The sequence below is a fragment of the Trachypithecus francoisi genome, unplaced genomic scaffold (genome assembly GCF_009764315.1).
Source record: "Trachypithecus francoisi isolate TF-2019V2 unplaced genomic scaffold, Tfra_2.0 Lachesis_group9, whole genome shotgun sequence".
Taxonomy (NCBI): Eukaryota; Metazoa; Chordata; class Mammalia; order Primates; family Cercopithecidae; genus Trachypithecus; species Trachypithecus francoisi.
In genome coordinates this window covers 44153242-44178442 of record NW_022681474.1, presented here as the reverse complement: position 1 = coordinate 44178442, position 25201 = coordinate 44153242, and the positions used below count along the sequence as shown (strand labels likewise).

At 43.8% G+C, this 25201-nt stretch overlaps 2 protein-coding genes and 1 long non-coding RNA gene across 5 annotated transcripts in view; 1 reads left to right on the top strand and 2 right to left on the bottom strand.

Moving 5' to 3' along the window:
• Positions 1–272, bottom strand: part of TMEM254 (transmembrane protein 254) — a 14952-nt gene extending 14680 nt beyond the window's left edge. For both annotated transcript variants that reach the window (XM_033208954.1, XM_033208951.1), the window contains exon 1: positions 119–272. In XM_033208954.1, coding sequence (XP_033064845.1) covers positions 119–208 — 90 coding nt within the window. In that variant the 5' untranslated portion in view covers positions 209–272. The remainder of the gene's footprint in view (positions 1–118) is intronic.
• Positions 1–25201, bottom strand: part of PRXL2A (peroxiredoxin like 2A) — a 339130-nt gene that overhangs the window by 168793 nt on the left and 145136 nt on the right. The window lies entirely within an intron of this gene.
• LOC117082314 overlaps positions 1–25201 on the top strand; it is a 25833-nt gene extending 632 nt beyond the window's left edge. The window contains exons 2-3 of the long non-coding RNA XR_004436546.1: positions 20188–20377; positions 24551–25201. This is a non-coding gene — a long non-coding RNA (uncharacterized LOC117082314). The remainder of the gene's footprint in view (positions 1–20187; positions 20378–24550) is intronic.

Here is a 25201-nt window from a genome sequence, read left to right as displayed (position 1 = left end):
GGAGGAGGGATTGTGCTTGCACGACTTCCCCCGGCTCCCAGCCTGTGGGCCTAGGTCCTGGGGCGAACCGAGCGCTCGCTCCCTCGCCAGACCATAGCCCTCCAGCGGCTGCCCTTACTGTGTAGTAGCCAAAGCTGAGGGTAATGACTGTGAACCAGAACGGACTTCCTCGCTGAAAGTAGGCCGCCGTGCCGACTGCCGGCGCCATGGCTGCAACACCTTCCCGGGAGCGCGCGTCTGGACACCGTCCAGCGCGAGAGAGGCGGCAGGGCCGGGGCGGGCCCGCGCTCCTCCCGCCATCCCCGCGGGGAGAAGGTGGTGCGGTTTCGGAACTCTCTGAGAGCGAGTCTCCCTGTCTGGCCCCAGTATTGGGGCCTTGGAATCCCACCTGGGCCTTGGAATCCCACCTGGGCTCAGGTCTGGAGGGCTGGTCATCATCTTGTAGGGGAGAGTCTCCTCTGTCACTTTTCTGGGTTTGAGATAAAGATGTTGGGGCGGGCGCGGTGATGTGTCCCTGTAATCTCAGCGCGTTGGGAGGGTGAGGCGGAAGGATCGCTTGAGCCCTGGAGTTTGAGAACAGCTTGGGCAACACAGCGAGATTCTGTATCGAATGAATGAATGAATGAGGTGTTGGAATAAATTCCAGCAATGAATGAATGAATGAGATGTTGGAATAAATTCCAGCACTTTGGGAGGCGGAGGCTGGTGGATCACTTTAGGTCAGGAGTTTGAGACCAGAGTGGCCAACATGGTGAAACCCCGGCTCTACTAAAAACACAAAAAATTAGATGGTAGCGGTGGCGTGCACCTGTAGTCCCAGCCACTCCAGAGGCTGCATCTCCTCTTGAACCTGGGAGGTGAAGATTGCAGTGGGCCGAGATCACGTCACTGCACTCCAGCCTGGGCAACAGAGCAAGACCCTGTCTCAAAAAAAAAAAAAAAAGAACAGTGTTTTACTGAGAGTCTTAAGTTTTGAGGTTTTCTGTGCTGTGCACGTTGAGAAATAATGCTGTCCTCATTAGTTAAGATGTTTGGAACTATACAGCACCATGGTTATGAGCAGGGACTGTGAAACAGGCTGCCTAGATTTAAGTCCTGGCTCTGTCTTGGCTTTTTGTGTCAGCTTAGTTTAATTAGCCCGGCTGTGTCTTAGTTTCTGTATCTGTAAAATGAGAATATGCCAGTTTCTGGAACCTCGGGGTTTTTAGGGTGGGTTAAATGAGTTGATATCTGTAAAGAAAGCACAGCAGTGTCTGGCCCACAGTGCTTTGTAAGTGTGGGTCAATATCAATACTGCTGAGCCTTTAGGATGTGTGCCAGGCCCTTTGCGAACTGTTGTATCATCAATGAGTTGTGGGAGGTACATGGAGCTGAAGTGTCTGATTAAACGTGAGAGAAAGACTATTTCACCTGAGCCTTAAAAATGGGTTACTGGCCGAGCGCGGTGGCTCACGCCTATAATCCTGGCACTTTTGGAGGCCAAGATGGGTGGATCGCTCAGAAGTTTGAGACCACCCTGGGGAATATAGTGAAACCCCATCTCTACTAAAATACAAAAAATTATCCGGGGGTGGTGGCGCATGCCTGTAGTCCCAACTACTTGGGAGGCCGAGGCACGAGAATTGCTTAAGCCCTGGAGGCAAAGGTTGCAGTGAGCCAAGATCTGTCACTGCACTTCAGCTTGGGCTATAGAGTGAGACTCTCTAAAAAAAAAAAAAAAAAAAAAAAGGTTATTATACTATAGCTGGTATTTATTGAACACCTACTATGTTCAAGGCATTATTCTAAGTACTATACAAGAATTAATTCATTTAATTTTTTTTTTTTTTTGAGACAGAGTCTCGCTCTGTCACCCAGGCTGGAGTGCAGTGGCTGGATCTCAGCTCACTGCAAGCTCCGCCTCCTGGGTTTAGGCCATTCTCCTGCCTCAGCCTCCCAAGTAGCTGGGACTACAGGTGCCCGCCATCTCGCCCGGCTAGTTTTTTGTATTTTTTTTTAGTAGAGACGGGGTTTCACCGTGTTAGCCAGGATGGTCTCGATCTCCTGACCTCGTGATCCGCCCGTCTCGGCCTACCAAAGTGCTGGGATTACAGGCTTGAGCCACCGCGCCCGGCCCATTTAATTCTTAAAACAATCCTAGGCAGTAAACTATTGTCCTTATTTCAAAGAAGAAGAAACAGCACAGGGTCCCGTCATGCCCAAGTAGGTGAGGAATACTGGAAACCAAGTGGCAGCTGAGCGTTCCAGTTCCAGAGAGGGCACTCTGAAACCAGCCAAGGTTCTCTTTCCTCATTTTTTACCTAAGTATCTTGGGATATAAAGTCTTAAAGAATGAATTTCAGAATATGTGAGGAAATCCGTTTCCCAGGTAGACCACAGTGCCCCTGAATATCAAGATTAACAGTAACAATTGCTGTTTTCTTAGTCCTTATCGTCCTTGATCACACTACCCTCTTTATTCTTCTCCTCCCTCTGAATAACTCCTTGTTTTCTCAGCTTTCCTTTTATTTCTTCTCTCCTAGAATAAGTTTGGTTTATTATGTTGTGTTTTCAGTACCTTTCAGATTCAATTTTCACCTTCAGATGACTAAAACAATCTCTTCAGCCCTTACCTCTTCCTAGTTGGTCACCTTTACCAAGGATTACACCTCAAAGACAAGAAGTCCATTATCATTATCCACAGAGTCCATCCTCACGAAGGCTACCCTATGTTTTTGGTTTTTTTTTTGAGACGGAGTTTTGCTCTTGTTGTCCAGGCTGGAGTGCAGTGTTGTGATCTCGGCTCTCTGCAACCTCCGTCTCCTGGGTTCAAGTGATTCGCCTGTCTCAGCCTCCTGAGTAGCTTGGATTACAGGCGTGTGCCACCTTGCCTGGCTAATTGTAGAGACGGGGTTTCACCATGTTGGCCAGGCTGGTCTTGAACTCCTGACCTGAGGTGATCTGCCCACCTCGGCCTCCCAAAGTGCTGGGATTACAGGCATGAGCCAACTCGCCTGGCCTACCCTGTCTATGTTAACAGTACTTTCCTTCTATCTTGTACCCAGATTCCTTGCTTTGACTTCCCCCATATCATACAAAGATTGCAGACTAATCAGCTGTCAAGAGTTCTACTGATTGGGTAATACAATATCTAATCCTTCTAGATTAAATCATGGTTTAATCCCCACTGTCTCAATGACTCAGTCACTCCTTCCTATTTCCTGCCACTTCAGCCCACATGCAATCCCTTTATTGAATCTGTCTGACAAATGACAGGATCTTTTTCAAGTACAGTTCTGATCAAGCCTTTACCATACCAATTTTTTTTTTTTTTGAGACGGAGTCTCACTCTATTGCTCAGATTGTAGTGCAATGGTGCAGTCTCAGCTCACTGCAACCTTGGCCTTCTGGGTTCAAGTGATTCTCCTGCCACACCCTCTCTAGTAGCTGGGACTACAGTCGAGCACCACCACGCCTGTCTAATTTTTTGTGTTTTTAATAGAGATGGGGTTTCACCATGTTGGCCAGGCTGGTCTCAAACTCCTGACCTCAGATTATCCGCCCGCCTTGGCTTCCCCAAGTGCTGGGATTACAGGTGTGAGCCACCATGCCCAGCCTACCCTACCAAAACTTTTCAAGAACTTCCTTAATTTTAGGCTACTGTTTTTCATTATTTCTATTTAGGTATTAAATCTGCAATGAGGGAGATATTGGAGAAATAATTCATGCTACAGTAAATGTTGGAGAGGCAAAATGGCTTGGGTCAACAGACTACATGGAGCCAGGTTTTAGTTTCATGTCTTCTACAACCCTGCTTGAAGCCCAGCTTGTTACTTAGTGTCCTGTGTCTTCCAACTCCACACTATTTTTTTTTTTTTTTAATAGAGACGGGGTTTCACTATGTTGCCCAGGCAGATCTCAAACTCCCAGGCTTAAGTAATCCTTCCACCTCAGCCTCCCAGAGTGCTGGGATTATAGTTAGAGGCTATACCTGGCCACCAACAACCCAGCACTAAACATCTTACTGTTAGCGCCTCACGCACAGATAAGGAATCCAGAAGACAGTACCAGAAGATCTTTAATCAGATGTGAGTAGTTTATGTCAATTCATGAAGAACCTACAGTTAACTGGATGTTCAGAAGGGATTCCTTTCTTCATTAAAGTCACCCTTCACACATGGCAGGGGTGACTGAATTCTCTAACGTCCGGGCACCCTCCACTGCCATCCCATCTGAATCAGCAGAGAAATATCCCTGGACATTTTTTACCCCTCTCTAGATGGATTAATGACCTAAATATGAAAAACAATGAAAGGCCGGGCCCGGTGGCTCAAGCCTGTAATCCCAGCACTTTGGGAGGCCGAGACGGGCGGATCACGAGGTCAGGAGATCGAGACCATCCTGGTTAACCTGGTGAAACCCCGTCTCTACTAAAAAAAATACAAAAAAACTAGCCGGGCAAGGTGGCAGGCGCCTGTAGTCCCAGCTACTCGGGAGGCTGAGGCAGGAGAATGGCGTGAACCCGGCAGGCGGAGCTTGCAGTGAGCTGAGATCCGGCCACTGCACTCCAGCCTGGGCGACAGAGCGAGACTCCGTCTCGAAAAAAAAAAAAAAAAAGAAAGAAAAACAATGAAGAAAGTCTGGGAGAATAGTTTTATAGCTTTTGAGAGAGGGGAAAGAAACCTTTTAGCATGTTATTAAAATTAAAAGCCATAGAAGGAAAGATTGAAAATTTAACGCATCCAAACGAAAAGCTTCATTAATATGAATGACACTGTAAATAAAGTTGAAAGACCTGGAAGAAGGAATTCTCCAATGTATGTAATCGACAAATGACTAAAGGATATGAATTGGGCATCCTTAGAAGAGAAAACTTGAGGCCAAGAAAAATGAAACGATGGTTCAATTTGAATGGCCCTATGGGATACGTAAAATAAAGCAAAAATAACATTGTTTTTCCCCATAAGATTGACCTATTAGATATCCAGACACATTGTAAAGAGCTGTAATAATTTAAAAAATTTGGCATTTGACATGCAGAGATCAACAAATAGATCAATGAAAAAATAATGCAGACTCCAGACATGGATCTGGTATATACATATCCAAGCGTTTATTTTATAATAAAGGTAACGTTTCAAATTAAGGAAGGAATAATGGATTATTCAGTAAATAATTTTGGGGCAATTAGTTATGTATTCCAGAAAAAATATTTAAAATAATATTCCCCACTCCCAAACACAAATACACAAGTAATGCAGTATTGAGAGATACAGAGGTATTAATAAGTAGTCCTCCTTGGGGAGTTAATGATGAGATGTCTGTAGGATGGACATGTGCTGAGATACAGCAAAAAACTCCCACACCTTCCCAAGATTATAGGATGGGTGAAGGGCGACCTAAACAAATTTACAGAAATATGAATAGAATGTTGTGTGTCCACGGAATTAGGAGAAGATTTTTGTTGCTAGAAAAAAAACAATGTGAAGAAATTAAGTGAAGGAAGTTGAGGCTGCAAAGAGTCCTGATCATGAATGGCATTTGTTATCAAACTGAGGGGTTTTGATTTGATCCCTTAGCCAAGGTGAGTCAGCGAAATTGTTTATTTAATTCATGTATTATTTGTAGACACGGGGTCTCTCTATGTTGCCCAGCTGGTCTTGAACTCCTGGACTCAAGTGATCCTCCTGCCTCAGCCTCAAAAATTACTGGGACTACGGGTCAAGCTTGGGCCACCATGCTGAGGTAATTATTATTATTATTATATTTAATAGAGATGGAGTCTCACTATGTATCCCATGCTGGTTTTGAACTCCTGGGCTCAAGCTATCCTCCCACCTTGGCCTCCCAAAATGCGGGGATTACAGGCATGAGCGACCACACCTGGTCTGTTTGTTTTAATTAGTGGAGTGAAAATATCTTGTGTACATTGAATATCTTGTGTAAAATTGGAAGCAAGGAAGGAGAAGAGGAAACATCATTGAAACAGTATAATAAGAATGGAGAAGGAAAATGCTACATTTTTTAGGTAGGGAAACCAAGGAATCATTCACTCAAATAGTCAAAAAATATTTCTGAAGACCGGCCGGGTGCAGTGGCTCACTCCTGTAATCCCAGGACTTTGGGAGGCTGACGCGGGCAAATCATGAAGTCATGAGATTGAGACCATCCTGGCCAAAATTGTGAAACCCTGTCTCTACTAAAAATACAGAAATTAGCACACCCGGCATAATTTTTATATTTTTTGTAGAGATGGGGTTTTGCCATGTTGCCCAGGCTGGACTCAAGCAATCCTCCTGCCCCAGTCTCCCAAACTGCTGGGATTACAGGCGTGAGCCACTGCCCCTGGCCGGGAGAAGTATGTTTTTGTAAGCAAATTTACCTTTCTATCTAGGTTCTTCAAAATTTGGATTGTAATTTTATTACAGTATAGTTATTTGGATAAGTTCAGTAAGTCTTTTGAAACAGAACAATTGAAGACACTCATTTTCTTACCAAGACTTTAACTAAAGTAGCTTTTTTTTTTTTTTTGAGACAGAGTCTTGCTCTGTCACCTGGGCTGGAGTGCAGTGGTGCAATCTCAGCTCAGCAACCACAACCTCTGCCTCCTGGGTTCGAGCGATTCTCCTGCCTCAGCCTCCTGAGTAGCTGAGATTACAGGTGTGCACCACCACGCCTGAATAATTTTTGTATTTTTAGCAGAGATGGGGTTTTACCATATTGGCCAGGCTGGTCTCGAACTCCTGACCTCGTGATCCACCCACCTTGGCCTCCCAAAATGCTGGGATTACAGGTGTGAAACACTGTGCCCAATCAAAGTAGCATATTTTTAAATAAATTTCCATCAAAGCGAACTTAAAAGGAGCCTATATGGCCAATCAATTGTTGCTGCATTTTATGCAAATAATCAGGCTAGTATAGGAAGCCTAAAACTTACTTTGCACACAAATTTGCTTGTATTATAAATTATTCTTAATAGAAAAAAAGAGGCTGGATAAATTGTTTCAAAGGAAAAGTGTAACAGTTAATACTAGATTTCAGGCCTAACGCCTTGCTTTTTTGAGTCCAGACTGAATTATTATTTATTGGCTATAATAATCCTCTAGAGAATACCAGATGATAATTTTTCTTCATGTTTTTAGCTGGTGTCCTAATGGAATAAGTTTCTTTTTCTGTTCTGACACACAAATACTTTTGATTGTGAAACTGTCTCACGCATCCGTGTGAAGAGACCACCAAACAGGCTCTGTGTGAGCAATATGGCTGTTTATTTCACCTGGGTGCAGGCGGGCTGAGTCCGAAAAGAGAGTCAGCAAAAGATGGTGGGGTTATCATTAGTTCTTGCAGGTTTCGGGATAGGCGGTGGAGTTAGGAGCAGTGTTTTGCAGGCAGGGGATGGATCTCACAAAGTACATTTTCAAGGGTGGGGAGAATTACAAAGAGCCTTCTTAAGGGTGGGGGAGATTACAGAGTACATTGATCAGTTAGGGTGGGGCAGAAACAAATCACAATGGTGGAATGTCATCAGTTAAGGCTATTTTCACTTCTTTTGTGGATCTTCGATTGCTTCAGGCCATCTGGATGTATCTGTGCAGGTCACAGGGGATATGATGGCTTAGATTGGGCTCAGAGGCCTGACAAACTATAAGCGTTATTTATTTCTCCTTGTTTTATTTCCAAGGAAACCAAAATCATGGTATTCTGAAGACCAGAGGTGTGAATCTCCCTCATTTGGCATCTCACTGGGCCCCGGTGTGTTTTTCACTGCAAATGCCCTGCTGCTAAAACTGTACAAGCACCTTCCTCTAGGCCCAAGCTTGTGGAAGAGTTGGGCACATGAGACTGTAAGAGCCGGTTTTGAGGGCTAAAATTAGGTCAAGGTCAAACCCTCCAAATCAAGGAGGGGTACAAAGATGCCTAAACAGCTGGTAAAACAAGGAACTTTGCCTTCTAAACTATTATATATCACTGTTGCATCCACCCCAACCATAAATAATGTTTGTTTGTTTGTTTGTTTTGAGACAGAGTTTTGCACTGTCACCTGGGCTGGAGTGCAATGGCGTGATCTTGGCTCAGCCTCCTAAGTACCTGGGATTACAGGCATGCACCACCTCACCCGGCTAATTTTGTATTTTTAGTAGAGATGGGGTTTCACCATGTTGGTCAGGCTGGTCTCAAACTCCTGACCTCAGATGATCCACCCACCTTGGCCTCCCAAAGTGCTGGGATTATAGGCATGAGCAACCGCACCTGGCCAAGAATTTTTTGCTTCCTGTAAAATTAAAGGAAAACATTTACTAACAGGATCAAGATACCTTATAACAAAGCCTCCTGGGTATGATTATCCCACTCATGAGTTGAGAACATAAATCTCTCTGTCTCTCATATATATATATATATACACACACACACATACACTATTTAAAATATTTCTTTCAGAACAATGCCAATGTTATATATGGTTAATTGCTATAAGTATATGAAACCAAGCTTACAGTAGCTCAACATATAGAAGTTGAAATAAGTCAGTGTTGTAACTTTGCCTTTTGGTTTTTTGTTTGTTGACGTTTTACTTAAAATCATAATTTAAGAGGTAATGAATACCTGTCCACATCCTTCCTATCTGGCCTAGAACAATTAATTGGCTATAAGTCTTTTGACCTTTTTTTTATTTGAGATGGAGTTTCACTCTTGTTGCCCAGGCTGGAATGCAATGGCACAATCTTGGCCCACCGCAACCTCCGCCTCCTGGGTTCAAGTGATTCTCCTGCCTCAGCTTCCCAAGTAGTTGGGATTACAGGGATGCACCACCACGCCCAGTTTATTTTGTATTTTTAGTAGAGACGGGGTTTCTCCATGTTGGTCAGGCTGGTGTCGAACTCCCGATCTCAGGTGATCTGCCTGCCTCATCCTTCCAAAGTGCTGGGATTACAGGTGTGAGCCACCGTGCTTGTGCAGTCTTTTGACTCTTAAGGCCCTCAGCCATAGGAAGTCCCACCAAGGGACAGGATGGATGGGGAGCAGGCAGCCATGCCACCCTGGCAATGCTATGAGACAAAACAAAGATTTGATGGCAGCCGGCGCAGTGGCTCACGTGTGTAATCCCAGCACTTTGGGAGGCCGAGGTGGGCAGATCACCTGAGGTTGGGAGTTCAAGATCAGCCTGACCAACATGGAGAAACCCCGTCTCTACTAAAAATACAAAATTAGCCAGGTGTGGTGGCACATGCCTGTAATCCCAGCTGCTCGGGAGGCTGAGGCAGGAGAATTGCTTGAACCCAGCAGGTGGAGGTTGCGGTGAGCCAGAGATCACGCCACTGCACTCCAGCCTGGGCAACAAGAGCGAAACTGTCTCAAAAAAAAAAAAAAAATAGGTTTGTTGGCCTTTGATGTTTCCCCTGGTAAATATTGGCCAGAAGGGGGAGACTATAAACCAAAAATAAAATTCTAAGGCCCTCCAACCATCTGAATGTACTTCCTCCTCAGCCATGGCTCTTTTGAAATTTAACCTGAGAGACTCTTTCAGACCATGATGGGAAGTGGCAGTGAGACATACCTCTCTATACATCTCTGCCATTAACATCAACACAGACTTTAAGTCTGATAAAAAACATTTTACAACCTATTCTCTCTGAAACCTACTACCTAAGGCTTCCTCTGTAAATAAGAATGTGGGTCTCCACAATCCTTTGTCTTAACCTAGGAATTCCTTTCTGTTGATCCCAGGTTTTTAGATAAACTCAACCAATTGTTAACCAGGAAAATTTTAAATCTACCTATAAGCTGGAAGTGACCGCCTCCCCTCTCCCCCCCACCACCTGCAGCTTCAAATTGTCTTACCTTTCTGGACCAAACCATGTATTTTCTTCTTTCTTTTCTTTTTTATTTTTTTTGAGCAGAATCTTGCTCTGTCGCCCAGGTTGGAGTCCAGTGGTGCAATCTTGGCTCATTGTAACCTCTGCCTCCTAGGTTCAATCAATTCTCGCGCCTCAGCCTCCTGAGTAGCTGGGATCACAGACGCATGCCACCATGCCCAGCTAATTTTTGTATTTTTAGGAGAGACAGGGTTTTGCCATGTTGGCCAGGCTGGTCTTGAACTCCTGGTCTTAAGCAAACCTTGGCCTCCCCAAAGTGCCAAGATTACAGACATAAGGCACAGCGCCTGGCCATATTTATTAAATATACTTGATTGAAGTATCATGTCTCCCTAAAATGTATAAAACTAAGCTGCACCCCGACCACCTTGGGCATAGGTTTTCAGGACCTCCTCAGGGCTGTGTCACAGGCCACGGTCACTCATATTTCGCTCAGAATAAATCTCTTCAAATATTTTACAGAGTTTGACTCTTTTCATCAACACAACTGTGAACAAGACAAATTCTCTCAGGTTGAGCATACTGTAGTTCATATGACAGACAACGGAATAATCAATAAGGATTTACTAGAGGCAGCATAATAATGTTTTAATACAGGTTTCTATTTTGTACTTATGAGATTCTATATTCAAAGATTGTAAACAGAAATGTTCTCAGGGCATTGAATTAATGAATGAGGGGCAGGGATAATCCACCAGGGTGTTGTGGTAGAAGGGAGGAGACCAGCGTGTGTTTGCCCTTCCTAAAAATCTTCAAATAATGATAACGATGATAATTAGGTTTTGTGCAGAAATTTGACCTATATGACACTTTAAAAAAATATATTTATAGGCCGGGCGCGGTGGCTCAAGCCTGTAATCCCAGCACTTTGGGAGGCCGAGACGGGTGGATCACGAGGTCAGGAGATCAAGACCATCCTGGCTAACACGGTGAAACCCCGTCTCTACTAAAAAATACAAAAAAACTAGCCGGGCGAGGTGGTGGCGCCTGTAGTCCCAGCTACTCCGGAGGCTGAGGCAGGAGAATAACGTGAACCCGGGAGGCGGAGCTTGCAGTGAGCTGAGATCCGGCCACTGCACTCCAGCCTGGGTGACAGAGCAAGACTCCGTCTCAAAAAAAAAAAAAAAAAAAAAAATATATATATATATATATTTATATGTTTGGAAAGCGGTTAGCTTATTTACTGTTTTTAAGACAGAGTCTCACTCTGTTGCCCAGGCTGGCGTGGGAGTGGCATGATCTCAGCTCACTCAACTTCTGTCTCCCAGGCTCAAGTGATTCTCGTGCCTCAGTCTCCCGAATAGCTGGAATTACTGGCATGTGCCACTACACCCAGCTACTTTTTGTATTTTGGGTAGATATGGGGTTTTGCCATGTTGGCTAGGCTGGTCTCAAACTCCTGGCCTCAAGTGATCTGCCTGCCTCAGCCTCCCAAAGTGTTGGGATTACAGGTGAGCCACCGGGCCTGGCTTAAAAGTTAGCTTAAAAATGGTGCAAAGTAAAAATGTAATAAATGTTGGTTATTCTTGCTTTCGTTAGAATTTAGTGAAATAAGTTTTGTGATATGAAAGAGGCAGACGAGTAGCTGAAATTTAGTTTGAGAAAATGTAAGTTCATTGAATAGGCAATTGACATAAAATCATCAACAAAACTCAGCGTGTTGAAAGCCAATTTGCTGAATCACTGGTTTGCTAAATTCACTGGTTGTGTCATGCCTTAATAGTAATGTTAAAGAGCTTTATCAAACATGTTCACTTTTGGTCATGAAGAAGGCAAATGCTACATTTTTGAAATAAGGAAAACCAAGGACTAAACATGCTTTTGGACATTTACGTTAAATGAACTTTTAACATTCCAAAAGCAATAGGTGAAATAAATAATAAATTCATTGTATCCAAAAATGGAGAAAATGTCCCCAAAATCTGGGAATTTCCTGCCCCCAACCCTGAAACAACAACAACAACAAAAAAAACAACAAAAAAAACCAAAACACTTAAGGAAAACAAAATCATTTTATAGAACACTAGAATCTTAAACTCACCTGTTGTTAATGATGTCTTTTTCATTTTAACCAGATAACCATTTAAATCAAATTGCCATGTTGATAATTTTCTTTTGGTCAAAGTGTTTTTCTTCCAGAGTCATTTGGAACTCTTCTGTGGCACCTGAAGCAGATAGATGAAGCCAGGAGGGCTGAGAGTATCTCAGAACCTGGAGATGGACAAGGCTGGTTAGAACATTTAGAACAAAGATTTCGCAGGTGGTGAGAGTCTCAAAGGCGAAGCTGAATGGTAGTATAATTTAAAAAAAAATTTTTTTAAAAATATTTTTTGGGGGGAACAGAGTCTTGCTCTGTCACCCAGGCTGGAGTGCAGTGGCACTATCTTGGCTCCCTGCAACCTCCACTTCTCAGGTTCAAGTGATTCTCATGCCTCAGCCTCCCGAGTAGCTGGGATTACGGGCACGCGCCACCATGCCTGGCTAATTTTTGTATTTTTAGTAGAGACCTGGTTTCACCATGTTGACCAGGTTGGTCTCGAACTCTTGACCTGAAGTGATCCGCCTGTCTTGGCCTCCCAAAGTTCTGGGATTACATTTGTGAGCCACCACTCCTGGCCTGAATGGTCACGAAACTCCCTGCCAATCGTTCTAATAAGTTCTGACTTTTCTTTGCAGGTGATAATTGGGAGTTACGTGTTTTTTGTTTTGTTGTTGTTGTTGTTGTTTTAGAGCCTTGCTCTTGTTGCCCCGGCTGGAGTGCAATGGCGTGATTTCGGCCTACTGCAACGGCCGCCTCCCAGATTCAAGCGATTCTCCTGCCTCAGCCTCCCAAGTAGCTGGGATTGCAGGCACCCACCACCATGCCTGGCTAATTTTTGCATTTTTAGTAGAGAAGGGGTTTCACCTTATTGGCCAGGATGGTCTCGAACTCCTGACCTCGTGATCCACCCGCTTCGGCCTCCCAAAATGCTGGGATTACAGGCATAAGCCACCGTGCCTGGTCTGGAAATTATGTATTTTTAAAAGTTCACCAGAATGTTGATTTTCGGAGACTCCATTTGTGCTATTCACAGCTGCATTGCAGGTCTCAATACACAGCACTCAGTACAACTGGGCCCTTACTGTTATGAGGTATTTTGAAAAAGGATGAAGGACTCAGTGGGCATCCACTGAAGCCGAGCTTAATAAAGAATCTGGGCCAGGCGCTGTGGCTCACGCCTGTAATCCTAGCACTTTGGGAGGCTGAGGCGGGCACATCACCTGAGGTTAGGAGTTTAAGACCAGCCTGGCCAACATGGTGAAGCCCTGTCTCTACTAAAAAAAGACAAAAATTAGTTGGGTGTGGCGACAGGTGCCTGTAATCCCAGCTACTCGGGAGGCTGAGGTAGGAGAATCCCTTGAACCCGGAAGGAGGAGGTTGCAGTGAGCCGAGATGACGCCATTGCACTCCAGCCTGGACAACAGAGCAAGACCCCATTTCAAAAGAAAAAAAAATATCTGAAGTAGGGGAGTTTTCAAGGAAAACAAAGATTGGCCAACAGTGTTCGATGAGGTAGGGAGGAAGATTAACCGTAAGATCGGGCAATTTAGGAGTTGACTTGTTAACTTTTACCAGTGATGTCTAAACAATGCAGTGAGAACAGAGAGACTGGAGTTGAGGAAAGAATGAAAAGCAAGAAAGTGAAGGTCCCTTGTAAAAATGTTTTTCGGAAGCAGCTTGATGAGTGGGCGGACGGGGAAGGTCGCCACCTAGTGTGATTTCAAGGTACTGAGAGTAAAATTAAGCATGGGCCGGGCTTGGTGGCTCAGGCCTGTAATCCCAGAGCTTGGGAAGCCAAGGCGGGCGAATCACCTGAGCTCAGGAGTTTGAGACCAGCCTCAGCAAAGTGGCGAAACCCGGTCTTTAAAAAAAAATACAAAAATTAGCCGGGTGGGGTAGCGCGTGCCTGTAATCCCAGCGACTCAGGAGGCTGAAGCAGGAGAATCGCTTGAGCCTGGGAGGCGGAGGTAGCAGTTTGCTGAGATCTCTCCACTGCACTCCAGCCTGGGCGACAGAACGAGACTCAGTCTCAAAAAATAAACAACAACAACAAATCAACAACCACGAAGCGGGCACGAATTACTAGGAAGACAAAAAAGCCAAAGAAATCAGCATAGGCCCAATCTAAATTTGGTTTGCTCTGCTCTCTCAGTCGTTGATATTCTCCAAGACTTCCAGCTACCGAAATATTCCTTCAACTACCCCAAAGCATCTGGCACTGCTCAAAAGGACCTGCTGAAGTCCCAGGATGAAAGGAGATTATGTTAACCACCGAAATGAAGAAAACCATGAGTTGTTCCTCTTGCTTTTTCTTATTTTTCATTGCAGAGGCACGATCCACCCTGGAATGAACTGAGAAACTGAAATCATTTGGGGCTCTTTCCTTCCTGCAAGTCAGCCATGACCTTGCCCAATTAAAACTTTATTTTCACCTGCTTTAATTCCTGCTGGTTATTTTCTTCTTCTTAGTTTGACCTTAGGTAAATTAGCTAATCTCTCTGTGCTTCAGTAGTCATCTGTGTAATAATATATATCCCCGTAAGGCACTGTAAGATTTAGGTAAGATAATGTCTGAAAAATCTGTTCTTTGGGGTGGCCATATAATGAGTCCTCATAAATTGTAGCAATTCGTTTAAGTAGAATGAAGAATATATGTATCGCTCTGAATTAAGAGGGATTAATATAAAACAGTTGTCGAGCATGAACTGCATTTTCCAAACCTGGAGGACAAAAAACCTTTCAAGTATTATTACCTTACCCCACACATTTGGGAAAGTACAATGTCCTAGAGTTGCGAAAAAAACAGAAAAACCCACAGTTTCCTTGTCTGTAATATGGAGGTTTTGGCTATCTCATAGGGTGGTTTTTAGAATAGGATGAATTAGCAAATGGTCTAATGTTCATAAAACATTCGTTTTATATATTTTAATGTCCTTATTCAGTGTTAATCTGTGGTCACTCCTGCCTCCAATCTCAGTATTCTGTAAGCAATGATATGTCAGGTGATGTGGATCTTCTGTGAGCCTGACAAGGCTTCCATCCTCACAGAACGTGCAGTCCTATAAACGTGAAAGTGGTGGCCACAGGCACGAGGTTCAAGGTCAGACTGCCTGGGTCAGAGGCTCACTCTGTGGTCTAAATCTTTCTGCCCCTGCGGTCGTCAAGTCTAAGTAGGATTAAAATAGTATGTGTCATGCGTGTCCCTGTGAAGAGACCACCAAACAGGCTTTGTGTGAGCAATAAAGCTTTTTAATCACCTGGGTGCAGGCAGGCTGAGTCCGAAAAGAGAGACAGTGAAGGGAGATAAGGGTGGGACCGTTTTTTTTTTTTTTTTTTTTTTTTTTTTTTGAGACGGAGTCTCGCTCTGTCGCCCAGGCTAGAGTGCAGTGGCCGGATCTCAGCTCACCGCAAGCTCCGCCTCCCTGGTTTACGCCATTCTCCTGCCTCAGCCTCCCGAGTAGCTGGGACTACAGGCGCCCGCCACCTCGCCCGCTAGTTTTTTGTATTTTTTAGTAGAGACGGGGTTTCACCATGTTAGCCAGGATGGTCTCGATCTCCTGACCTCGTGATCCGCCCGTCTCGGCCTCCCAAAGTGCTGGGATTACAGGCTTGAGCCACCGCGCCCGGCCGGGTGGGACCGTTTTATAGGATTTGGGTAGGTAAAGGAAAATTACAGTCAAAGGGGGGTTGTTCTCTGGTGGGCAGGAGGGGGAGTCACAAGGTGCTCAGTGGGGGAGCTTTTTGAGCCAGGATGAGCCCAGAAAAGGACTTTCACTAGGTAATGTCATCACTTAAGGCAAGGACCGGCCATTTGCACTTCTTTTGTGGTGGAATGTCATCAGTTAAGGCAGGGTGGCGCATTTTCACTTCTTTTGTGATTCTTCAGTTACTTCAGGCCATCTGGGTGTAAACGTGCAAGTCACGGGGATGCGATGGCTTGGCTTGGGCTCAGAGATCTGACAGTATGCACTTTATAAGGGTGTTGTAGGGATTAAATAAGCAAATTGTTTTCACTCGGTGCTCATTGAGTGAATGGGATTTGAAAAGTTAGGTAAAGCCATCAAGAGGTGTGCCTAGGGCGGGGCTGTGCCTAGGGTGGGACTGTGTCTGGGGCAGGGCTGTGTCTAGGGTGTGTGTGGGGAGGACGTCTCAGGGTTATGTTTGATGATTGCTGCTGCAGAGTTAATCACTCTGTCTTTCAGAACCTGGACTAGAGAGTCATCTTAACTTCCAAGCGGGAGTTTCTTTGGTGGAGACCAAAGCGTGCTTCTTTTGCAAGAGGCTCCTTAGCTGATGTATTCGTGTTTTGTATTAATAGATGTTTGGACTTTTTTTTTTTTTTTGAGACAGGATCTTACTCTGTCGCCCAGATTGGAGTTGGGGAACCTTGGCTCACTGCAACCTCTGTCTCCTGGACTCAAAGCTATATTCTCCAGCCTCAACCTCCCAATTAGCTGGGACCACAGGCGTGCGCCACCACACCTGGCTAATTTTTGTATTTTTTGTAGAGACAGGGTTTTGCTGTGTTGCCCAGGCTAGTCTCAGACTCCTGAACTCAAAGCAATCTGCTCACCGTGGCCTTGCAAAGTCTGGGATTACAAGCATGAGCTACCGTGCTTGGCCTTTCATCTTTTAAAAGTGCAAGCTTATAGACTGGGAACGGCTCCTGTCCTCAGAGTAATTGTGTGTGGTTGCTGTGAGGTAGAACTGGGGATAGGACTTTACTAGAGGCTCAGGTATTTAAATCTTAACCCATGATGGCATTAAAGGATACTTTATATTTTAGAGATACATATGGACACGTATTTTTGGGTGAATGACATATCTGAGATTCACTTCAAAATAATGAGGGTGAGGTGTCAAGGGGATAAAATTGGCCATGTAATGCTATATATTACATTTCAGTGATAAGATCATCAGGCTAATTATACGCTTCCCTCTACTTTCCTGTACTGTTAAACATTAACAGTATAAATACTGAAGACAAAAACGTCCTCAAAGCAAAAGAGATATACTGGAAGAATTGTAGAAATGGCACTGGGCATTTTTTCCCCTTTAGTTCACATCCATGAAATTCAGAAATAATTTGGAGCTTTTCAAACCTGAGATATGGAAAAGTGACACTCCTGTTCTCTGGGAAGGTGCACTTGCAAAGTATGAGGATTCTGGATTTATTTTTCTAGATGAACCCTAGTTGAGAGAAGGCTCCGGTTAGTTCTAGTGGTGCCTTGTACCTTAATACATTGTGTTTTATGAGTAATAACCTAAGTCAAAGCTGCCCCAACTATATACAGTGGGCCCTGAAGTCCACTGGGCCCATCACTATGTTACAGGGATGAGAATCTGCATCAAAGAGCCCTGGAAGCAATCAAGGTTCAGCTGTGATGCCTTTAGAACATGAAGTCCTCCAAGAAGATGCCATAGGAATGGCCTCCATCCCAGGGCCTGGAGAGCAGCCAGAGACAAGGAGAGTGGCCTAGGAGGGCAGTGACAGTCAGTGCTACACTGGCCTGTCAGCCTCAGAGCCAGGATTTAAACACAGGTAGAGGGCCGGGCACAGTGGGTCACGCTTGTAATCCCAGCACTTTGGGAGGCCGAGGCGGGTGGATCACGAGGTCAGGAGATCAAGACCATCCTGGCTAACATGATGAAAGCTTGTCTCTACTAAAAAATACAAAGAAAAAAGTTAGCTGGGCATGGTGGCGGGCGCCTGTAGTCCCAGCTACTCGGGAGGCTGAGGCAGGAGAATGAAGTGAACCCGGGGAGGCAGAGCTTGCAGTGAGCCAAGATCCTGCCACTGCACTCCAGCCTGGAGGACAGAGGGAGACACCATCGCAAAAAAAAAAAACAAACAATACAGGTAGGCAGGCTCCAGAGGCCCTGCTCCTCACTGTGGGGCTATGGCCATAAAAAGCATGTTAGTTTGGTTGCTGTTTTTACTATAGGTACTGAGTTTTTATTTTAAGAATCTCATGTTTTTTACGAGTGTTAGATGTGCACATTTGCTTTTGAGAAATGTTGGGAACGTTTTATATTGAGTCATGGCTATTGGAAACAATATGCTGCTACGAACACAGGTGTATAAATTGCTGTTCACATCCATGCTTTCAATTATTGTGGGCATTTACCCAAAAGTGGAATTGCTGAATCATATAACAACATTTAATTGTTTGAGAAACCATCAGACTGTTTTTCTTTTCTTTTTTTTTTAGACAGAGTCTCACTCTGTCACCCAGGTTGGAATGCAGTGGCGTGATCTCGGCTCACTGCAACCTCTGCCTCCCAGGTTCAAATGATTCTCCTGCCTCAGCCTCCTGAGTAGCTGGGATTACTGGTGTACACCACCATGCCTGGCTACTTTTGCATTTTTAGTAGAGACGGGGTTTTGCCATGTTGGCCAGGCTGGTCCTGAACTCCTGACCTCAGGTGATCTGCCCACCTCCGCCTCCCAAAGTGCTGGGATTACAATGCAAGCATGAGCCACTGTGCCTTATATGGCCACACCATTTTACATTTCCAGTGTTTAGGGACTCCAATTTCTTTACATCCTTGAGAACACTTACTGGTTTTGTGTGTGTGTGTGTGTTTCTCTCTCTTTTTTTTTTTTTTTTTTTTTGACGTGAGCTATCCTATCCTAATGGGGTGAGATGATGTATCACTGTGGATTTGATTTTTTTTTTCATTTCCCTAATAATTAGTGATGATGAACTTTTTTATGTGCTTAATGGCCATTCATATACCTTCTTTGGAGGAATATCTGTTCGAGTCCTTTGCCCATTTTAAAATCAGGGTTTTTTGTTTGTTGTTGGGTTGTAGTTTCTTGATATGTCTTTGTATTAACCCCTTATGAGACATGATGTGCAAATGTTTACTTCCATTCCACAGACTGCCTTTTCACTCCGTTCATTGCATCCTTTGCACAGAAGTTTTCAGTTTTGGTGCAGTCCTATTCTCTTGTCTGCGTTTTTGGTGTCATATCCAAGAACTCATGCCAAATCCAAAGTCAGGTTGCTTTTCCCTTCTGCTTTCTTTTAGAATTTTATACTTTTAGCTCTTCCATTTAGGTCTTTGAGCCATTTCAAGTTAACTTTTGTGTATAGTGTAAGGTTAGGGTCCAACCTGATTATATTGCATGGAGATACCCAGTTTCCCCAGCACTGTTTGTTGAAAAGAATGTCCTTTCCCCAGTGAATGGTCTTGATACCCTTGTGAATCATTTGACCATGTTTGTGAGGATTTATTTCTGAGCTCTCTAGTCTATCCCACTGGTCTACATGCCTGCCTTTGTGCTAGTACCAAACGGTAATTGCAATGGTAACCTCAAGAAAATATCTACAGAATATATATACACTTGTACTTCCACTAGTACCACATTGCTTCATTGTAGCTTTGTAGTAAGCTTTGGAATCAGGAGGTGTGAGGACCTTCAACTCTGTTCTCCTTTTTAAAGATTGTTTTATCTATTTAGGATACCTTGAGATTCCATATACCTTTTAGGATTAAATTTTCTATTCTGCAAAACATGTCTTTGGGATTTTAAAAATAGGAATTGCATTAAAGCTGTAGATCACTTTGGGTAGTATAGACATCTTAACAATATTAGTTCTTCTAATCCAGGAACACAGGATAACTTTGTATCTTAATTCAAAAAAAATTTTTTTGTTTTTTGAGACAGGGTCTCACTCTGTCACCCAGGCTGGAGTGCAGTGGTGTGATCATGGCTCACTGCAGCCTTGACCTCCTGGCCTTGCTCAAATGATCCTCCCACCTCAGCCTCCCAAGCAGCTAGGTTAACAGGCATGTGCCACCATGCCCAGCTAACTTTTAAATTTTTTTATTTTATCTATTTTTTTTTGATAGGGCCTTGCTCTGATGCCCAGGCTGGAGTGCAGTGGCACAATGATGACTCACTGCAGTCTTGAACTTCTGGGCTCAAACAATCCTTTCGCCTCTTAGCCTACCAAGTAGCTGGGATTGCAGGCATGCACCACTATGCCTGGCTAAGTTTTTATTTTTTAGAGATGGGGTCTTGCTGTCTTGCCTAAGCTGATCTTGAACTCCTGGCCTCAAACAATCCTCCCATCTCAGGCTCCTGAGTCAAGGGGATTACAGGCTTGAGTCACTACACTTGGCTAATCTCATTAGTAATTTTATTGTTATGTACAGGTATGAGATTGGGCTCCACTTTTAAAAAATTTTATGAAATAGCCAATGACTAACTTTTTTTCCCCCCACTCTGGATACTACTAGTATTCTCCAATGTTTTTCTCTTTCTGTTTGTACATTTTTCAGGATCTCCCATTGACAGTCATAATGAAGTAAGAACAAGAAGACTGGGAAGAGGAAGTGTAAAACCATGGCATAAATTTACCAAGGATAAGCTGAGTGTACTTCAGCAGTCATTTGCACAGAATCCTTATCCTAATTTTACAACCAGGGAAAAACTGGCTGGACAATCTCTTGTCCCGTGTTTGTAATTGATGTAAGTAAAATATTAAAAGCTTTGCATGAGTGTATCTTTTTATAGATAATATGGAAAATGTAAAGAAGCATGAAAAAGTTTAATAGCATTTTATCACGTAGCACAAAGTGATTTTTTTAGGCAGGGTGCAGTGGCTCACGCCTGTAATCCCAGCACATTGGGAGGCTGAGGCGGGCAGATCACTTGAGGCCAGGAATTCAAGACCAGCCTGGCCAACATGGCAAAACCCCGTCTCTACCAAAAATACAAAAATTAGCCAGGCATGTTGGCATGTGCCGGTAATCCCAGCTACTTGGGAGGCAGAGGCAGGAGAATCCCTTGAACCTCGGAGGCAGAGGTTGCAGTGGGCCATAGCACCACTGCACTCCAGCCTGGGCCACAGAGTGAGATTCTCAAAAAAAAAAAAGCTTTTTTTTTTTTTTTTTGGCTGTTTTTCATCTCAGTGTAGGTGTGAATATATTATGTATGCATTTTATGGAAAAATAGACTATTGTGAGGCAAATTTGGGAGCAGTGTCCAGTTAGGAAGCTATTGTAGGCTGGCTGTGGTGGCTCACACCTATAATCCCAGCACCTTGGGAGGCCGCAGTGAGTGGATCACCTGAGGTCAGGAGTTCCAGACCAGCCTGGCCAACATGATGAAACCCTGTCTCTACCAAAAATATAAAATTTAGCCGGGTGGGATGGCACGTGCCTGTAATCCCAGCTACTCGGGAAGCCGAGGTAGAATTTCTTGAACTCAGGAGGTGGAGGTTGCAGTGAGCCAACATCAGGCCACTGCACTCCAGCCTGGACAACAGAGCGATACTCTGTTTACTGTTGTAATTCTCCAGGATAGAGACAGTGATGGTTTTGACAAGGGTGCTGGCTGTGGAATTAGAGAACTGGGAAGACCTTTAATTTTTGAAGGTGGAGCTGCTTATAGTTTGCTGAGCTTTTGGGGATACAGTGAGCAGGCCAGAGGTAACGATAGCTCCAAAGTTTTAGCTTGAGGAAATGGAAAATTGGAGATGCCTTTAACTAACAGGGGAGCTTGGGAGAAGAGCAGTTTTGTGTCAGACATTTGGAGTTTTACTTTGGACATGTTAAGTTTGGTGTGCCAATTAAACCTCCAAGAGGTTTACTTACTTCAAAGAGTAAGTAAAAAGTTCAGCATGCAAGTCTGAAGTGCAGGAGGAATAAATTGGCTTGATAGTGTCGCGGGACTTGGCATAGAACCCCACAGCATCAGCAGTTGCTTTATAAACATTTATTACATGAACCAGTATTTTGTTTGGGGATTTTCTGATATGATTGTTGTAAATTGTTAAAGTGCAACATCTTATTGTATTTGAATTTATATTATTTGCACACACAATCTTTTCTCTAATCCCTTGACAGATTATATATACACATTTAAGGAGACTTTCATATTTCTCTTCTGTGATTATCCATTGACTATTGAATATATTAGTTGCTTGACAGATGGACAAAATTGTTTTAGTGAAAACAAAGAATATAAGTGGCTTTGGAAAATAAAATAAAAGTATAGGCAAATATTGCGTAATGAAATTTTTATAAAAATTTTGTGAAGTAGGCCAGGCATGGTGGCTCACGCCTGTAATCCCAGCACTTTGGGAGGCCAAGGTGGGTGGATCACCTGAGTTTAGGAGTTCGAGACCAGCCTGGCCAACATGGTGAAACCCCATCTCTACAAAAATACAAAAATTAGCTGGAAGTGGTGGCAGACACCTGTAATCCCAGTTATTCAGGAGGCTGAGGCGGGAGAATCCCTTGAACCTGGGAGGCAGAGGTTGCAGTGAGCTGAGATGGTGCCACTGCACTTCATCTTGGGTGACAGAGTGTGACTCCATCTTACTCTGTTCTGTGAACTGAAAACATTTCAAGGGAAATACAAACCAATGCTTTCCTGTAAATAAGTAGAAAATCCAAATAAATAACCAGGATAGAAATGGAAGGACTGGTCGATTTTTTTTTTTTTTTTTAAGGGACAGGGTCTCACTCTTGCCCAGGCTGGAGTGCAGTGGTGCAATCATGGCTCACTGCAGCATCGACTCCTCGGGCTTAAGTGATCCCACCTCAGCCTCCTGAGTGGTTGGGACCACAGGCCATGATGCCTGGCTAATTTTTTTTTTTTTAATGTAAAAATGGGGTTTTGCCATATGGCCTAGTCTGGGTTCAAACTCCTGATTTCAAGGAATCCTCCCGCCTCAGCCTCCCAAAGTGCTGGGATTATAGCATAAGCCATTTCTCCTGGTCTTGGTCAAATATTTAAGTAAACATTCTTATACTGTTCATTTATTTACATTTCTAACTTTGTGACATTTGGATTGCTCATGGTCAAAACTGCTTTTTAATTATTTTTTATGCTTCCTACTTGTCAGAGGGATAGATTCCTAAAAGGAAGTTCATAGATAATGGCTGGTCAAATTACACTGAATTGAACTGACCTGCATGTGCTTAAAGAAAGTGCCTATGATGTAATCAGGAAGCAAGCCTGGTTGAGGGGAGGGCCACAGGAGGCTCTGTCATGAGACAGTGAGCTCTTGTCTTTTGGTTGGGTCCTCATGAGATCTACCTCCTAATGGCTCTATAACGTCTGACTTCTAGAGGCGCAAGTTGACTTGCACCTTATATTTCTGTAAAATATGTATAATTATGTTGTGATGGTGTTGTGAGAAGAAAATGAGTATGTCTGGAGGTGTCAGGTTTATTGTGCATGGTCGCAATTTTATTTATTTATTTATTTATTTATTTATTTATTTATTTTGAGATGGAGTCTCACTCTGTTGCCCAGGCTGGAGTGCAGCGGCACAATCTCAGCTCACTGCAGCTTCTGCCTCCCGGGTTCAAGGGATTCTCCTCCCCCACCTCCTGAGTAGCTGAGATTACAGGTGTGCGCCATGATGCCCAGCTAATTTTTGTATTTTTAGTAGAGATGGGGTTTCCCCATGTTGGCCAGGCTGGTCTCAAACTCCTGACCTCAGGTGATCTGCCCGCCTCAGCCTCCCAAAGTGCTGGGATTACAGGCGTGAGCCACCACGCCTGGCACACAACTTTGTTTTAAGCAGTCATTATAGGTTTGGATCAGAGATCTTTCTAACTTTAAGTGCTGTTAACCTAAAGCAATTCTGAACCTTTAGACAGAGGGGTTCTAGGAGGTATCAAATATTAAAAGGCCCCGATGCATCCTTACCTGTATGGTAGGGCTCTAGGTGCCCTACCACAACCAGAGCTTATTAGGATGGAGAGTCTAAAACAATGTTGATCATTTCTGCCTTCCCCAAACCCCTAGGGATTAAGGTTGGCATGTGTAATTATCCTCTCTTTATGGGGGAGGGAAAAAAATGAAGACTAGAGGTGTCAAATGGAATGCTTAGAGTCACATATAAAATGCCTTGTCCAAGTTATTACAAACTCTTGCTTGTTCTTTTTTTTTTTTTTTGAGACAGAGTCTTGCTCTGCCACCCATGCCGGAGTGCAGTGGCACAATCTTGGCTCACTGCAACCTCTGCTTCCTGGGTTCAAGCAATTCTCCTGCCTCAGCCTCCCAAGTAGCTGGGATTACGGGCACACGCCACTATGCCCAGCTAATTTTTGTATTTTTTTAGTGGAGACGGAGTTTCACCATGTTGGCCAGGCTGGTCTTGAACTCCTGATCTTGTGATCCACCCTCCTCGGCCTCCCAAAGAGCTGGGATTACAGGCATGAGCCACTGTGCCTGACCAACTCTTGCTTGTTCTATGCTTAGCATTTGAATACAGTGAATTTAAGAGTATAATTTAGAGGATATTGAATCATAAGTTTATCCTGGTAGGTCAGTTTGAGTTAAATAAGTAAGTTAGGAAAAGGCTGGAAGTCTGTTCTTTCCAAATGCGGAGGATTGCAAACAGGTTGCTGGGAGATTTTGAAAGGTCCGGGTTTGCATGTACAAAAGGGCCACTGCAACTATGGGGCAGTTGAGATTTTGGGATTGTGCACAATTTATAACCTCCATAATGTGCAGCCCCACAAACGATTGCCTTCATTATTTGTGTCTTATTCAAGTGAGGAAACAAGCCAGTGATCATCCTGAGACTAAGCTTAACTGTAAAATTCTCCTACATTGTGGAAATGCATTGTACAATATAACTTAACAACCAGATTGAATTAACAAACTGTTCTTTCTCTTTAGAACTGGTTTCAAAATAAAAGAGCCAGACTACGACCTAGAGAGAGACACAGAATGTTCGCTGCCGGGAAACTGCATGATTCCTTTGCCAAAGGCCACCCATTTACAAGAATCCAGGGAAACCAGGTGGAATCTCCCAAAGATGACCCTGAGCAGAACTTCTTGTACCCAGGAAGTTCTACTGGGTGGAACTGGCCACTCTTCCGTGGAGACACAGGGGATTCCCAATTAACATGATGGCTCAAATAATTCTGTAGCCTTATGAATTAAAAGGAAACTAAGCTGTGATTTGGAGTATCCAGGTAACACAGAAAATGGCCCTTCTAGATGTAGATCAGCATTATTTCCTCATCCTTCTGCGTCTCCTCCTCGGTATTCTGACAGGGATAAGCCTGAGATGGGGGAAAGCCAGCATGCAAGGATCTCCCCTTTGCACTGTGTTCGTGGTATGCAGGGAGACAGGCAGCTTAAAAAAAAAGAAAAGCCTAGATCTGTGTAATTGTGTGAGTGTTCTGGGACATACTGTTTATAAAAAATCAAGTTATTGAATAGTTTGATAATATGATAATCATGAAAATAAAGGATAAACAGCAAGTAATGATTATTCTTCCATATATACATCCATTCACATATGGAAAAAATACAAAAACATGA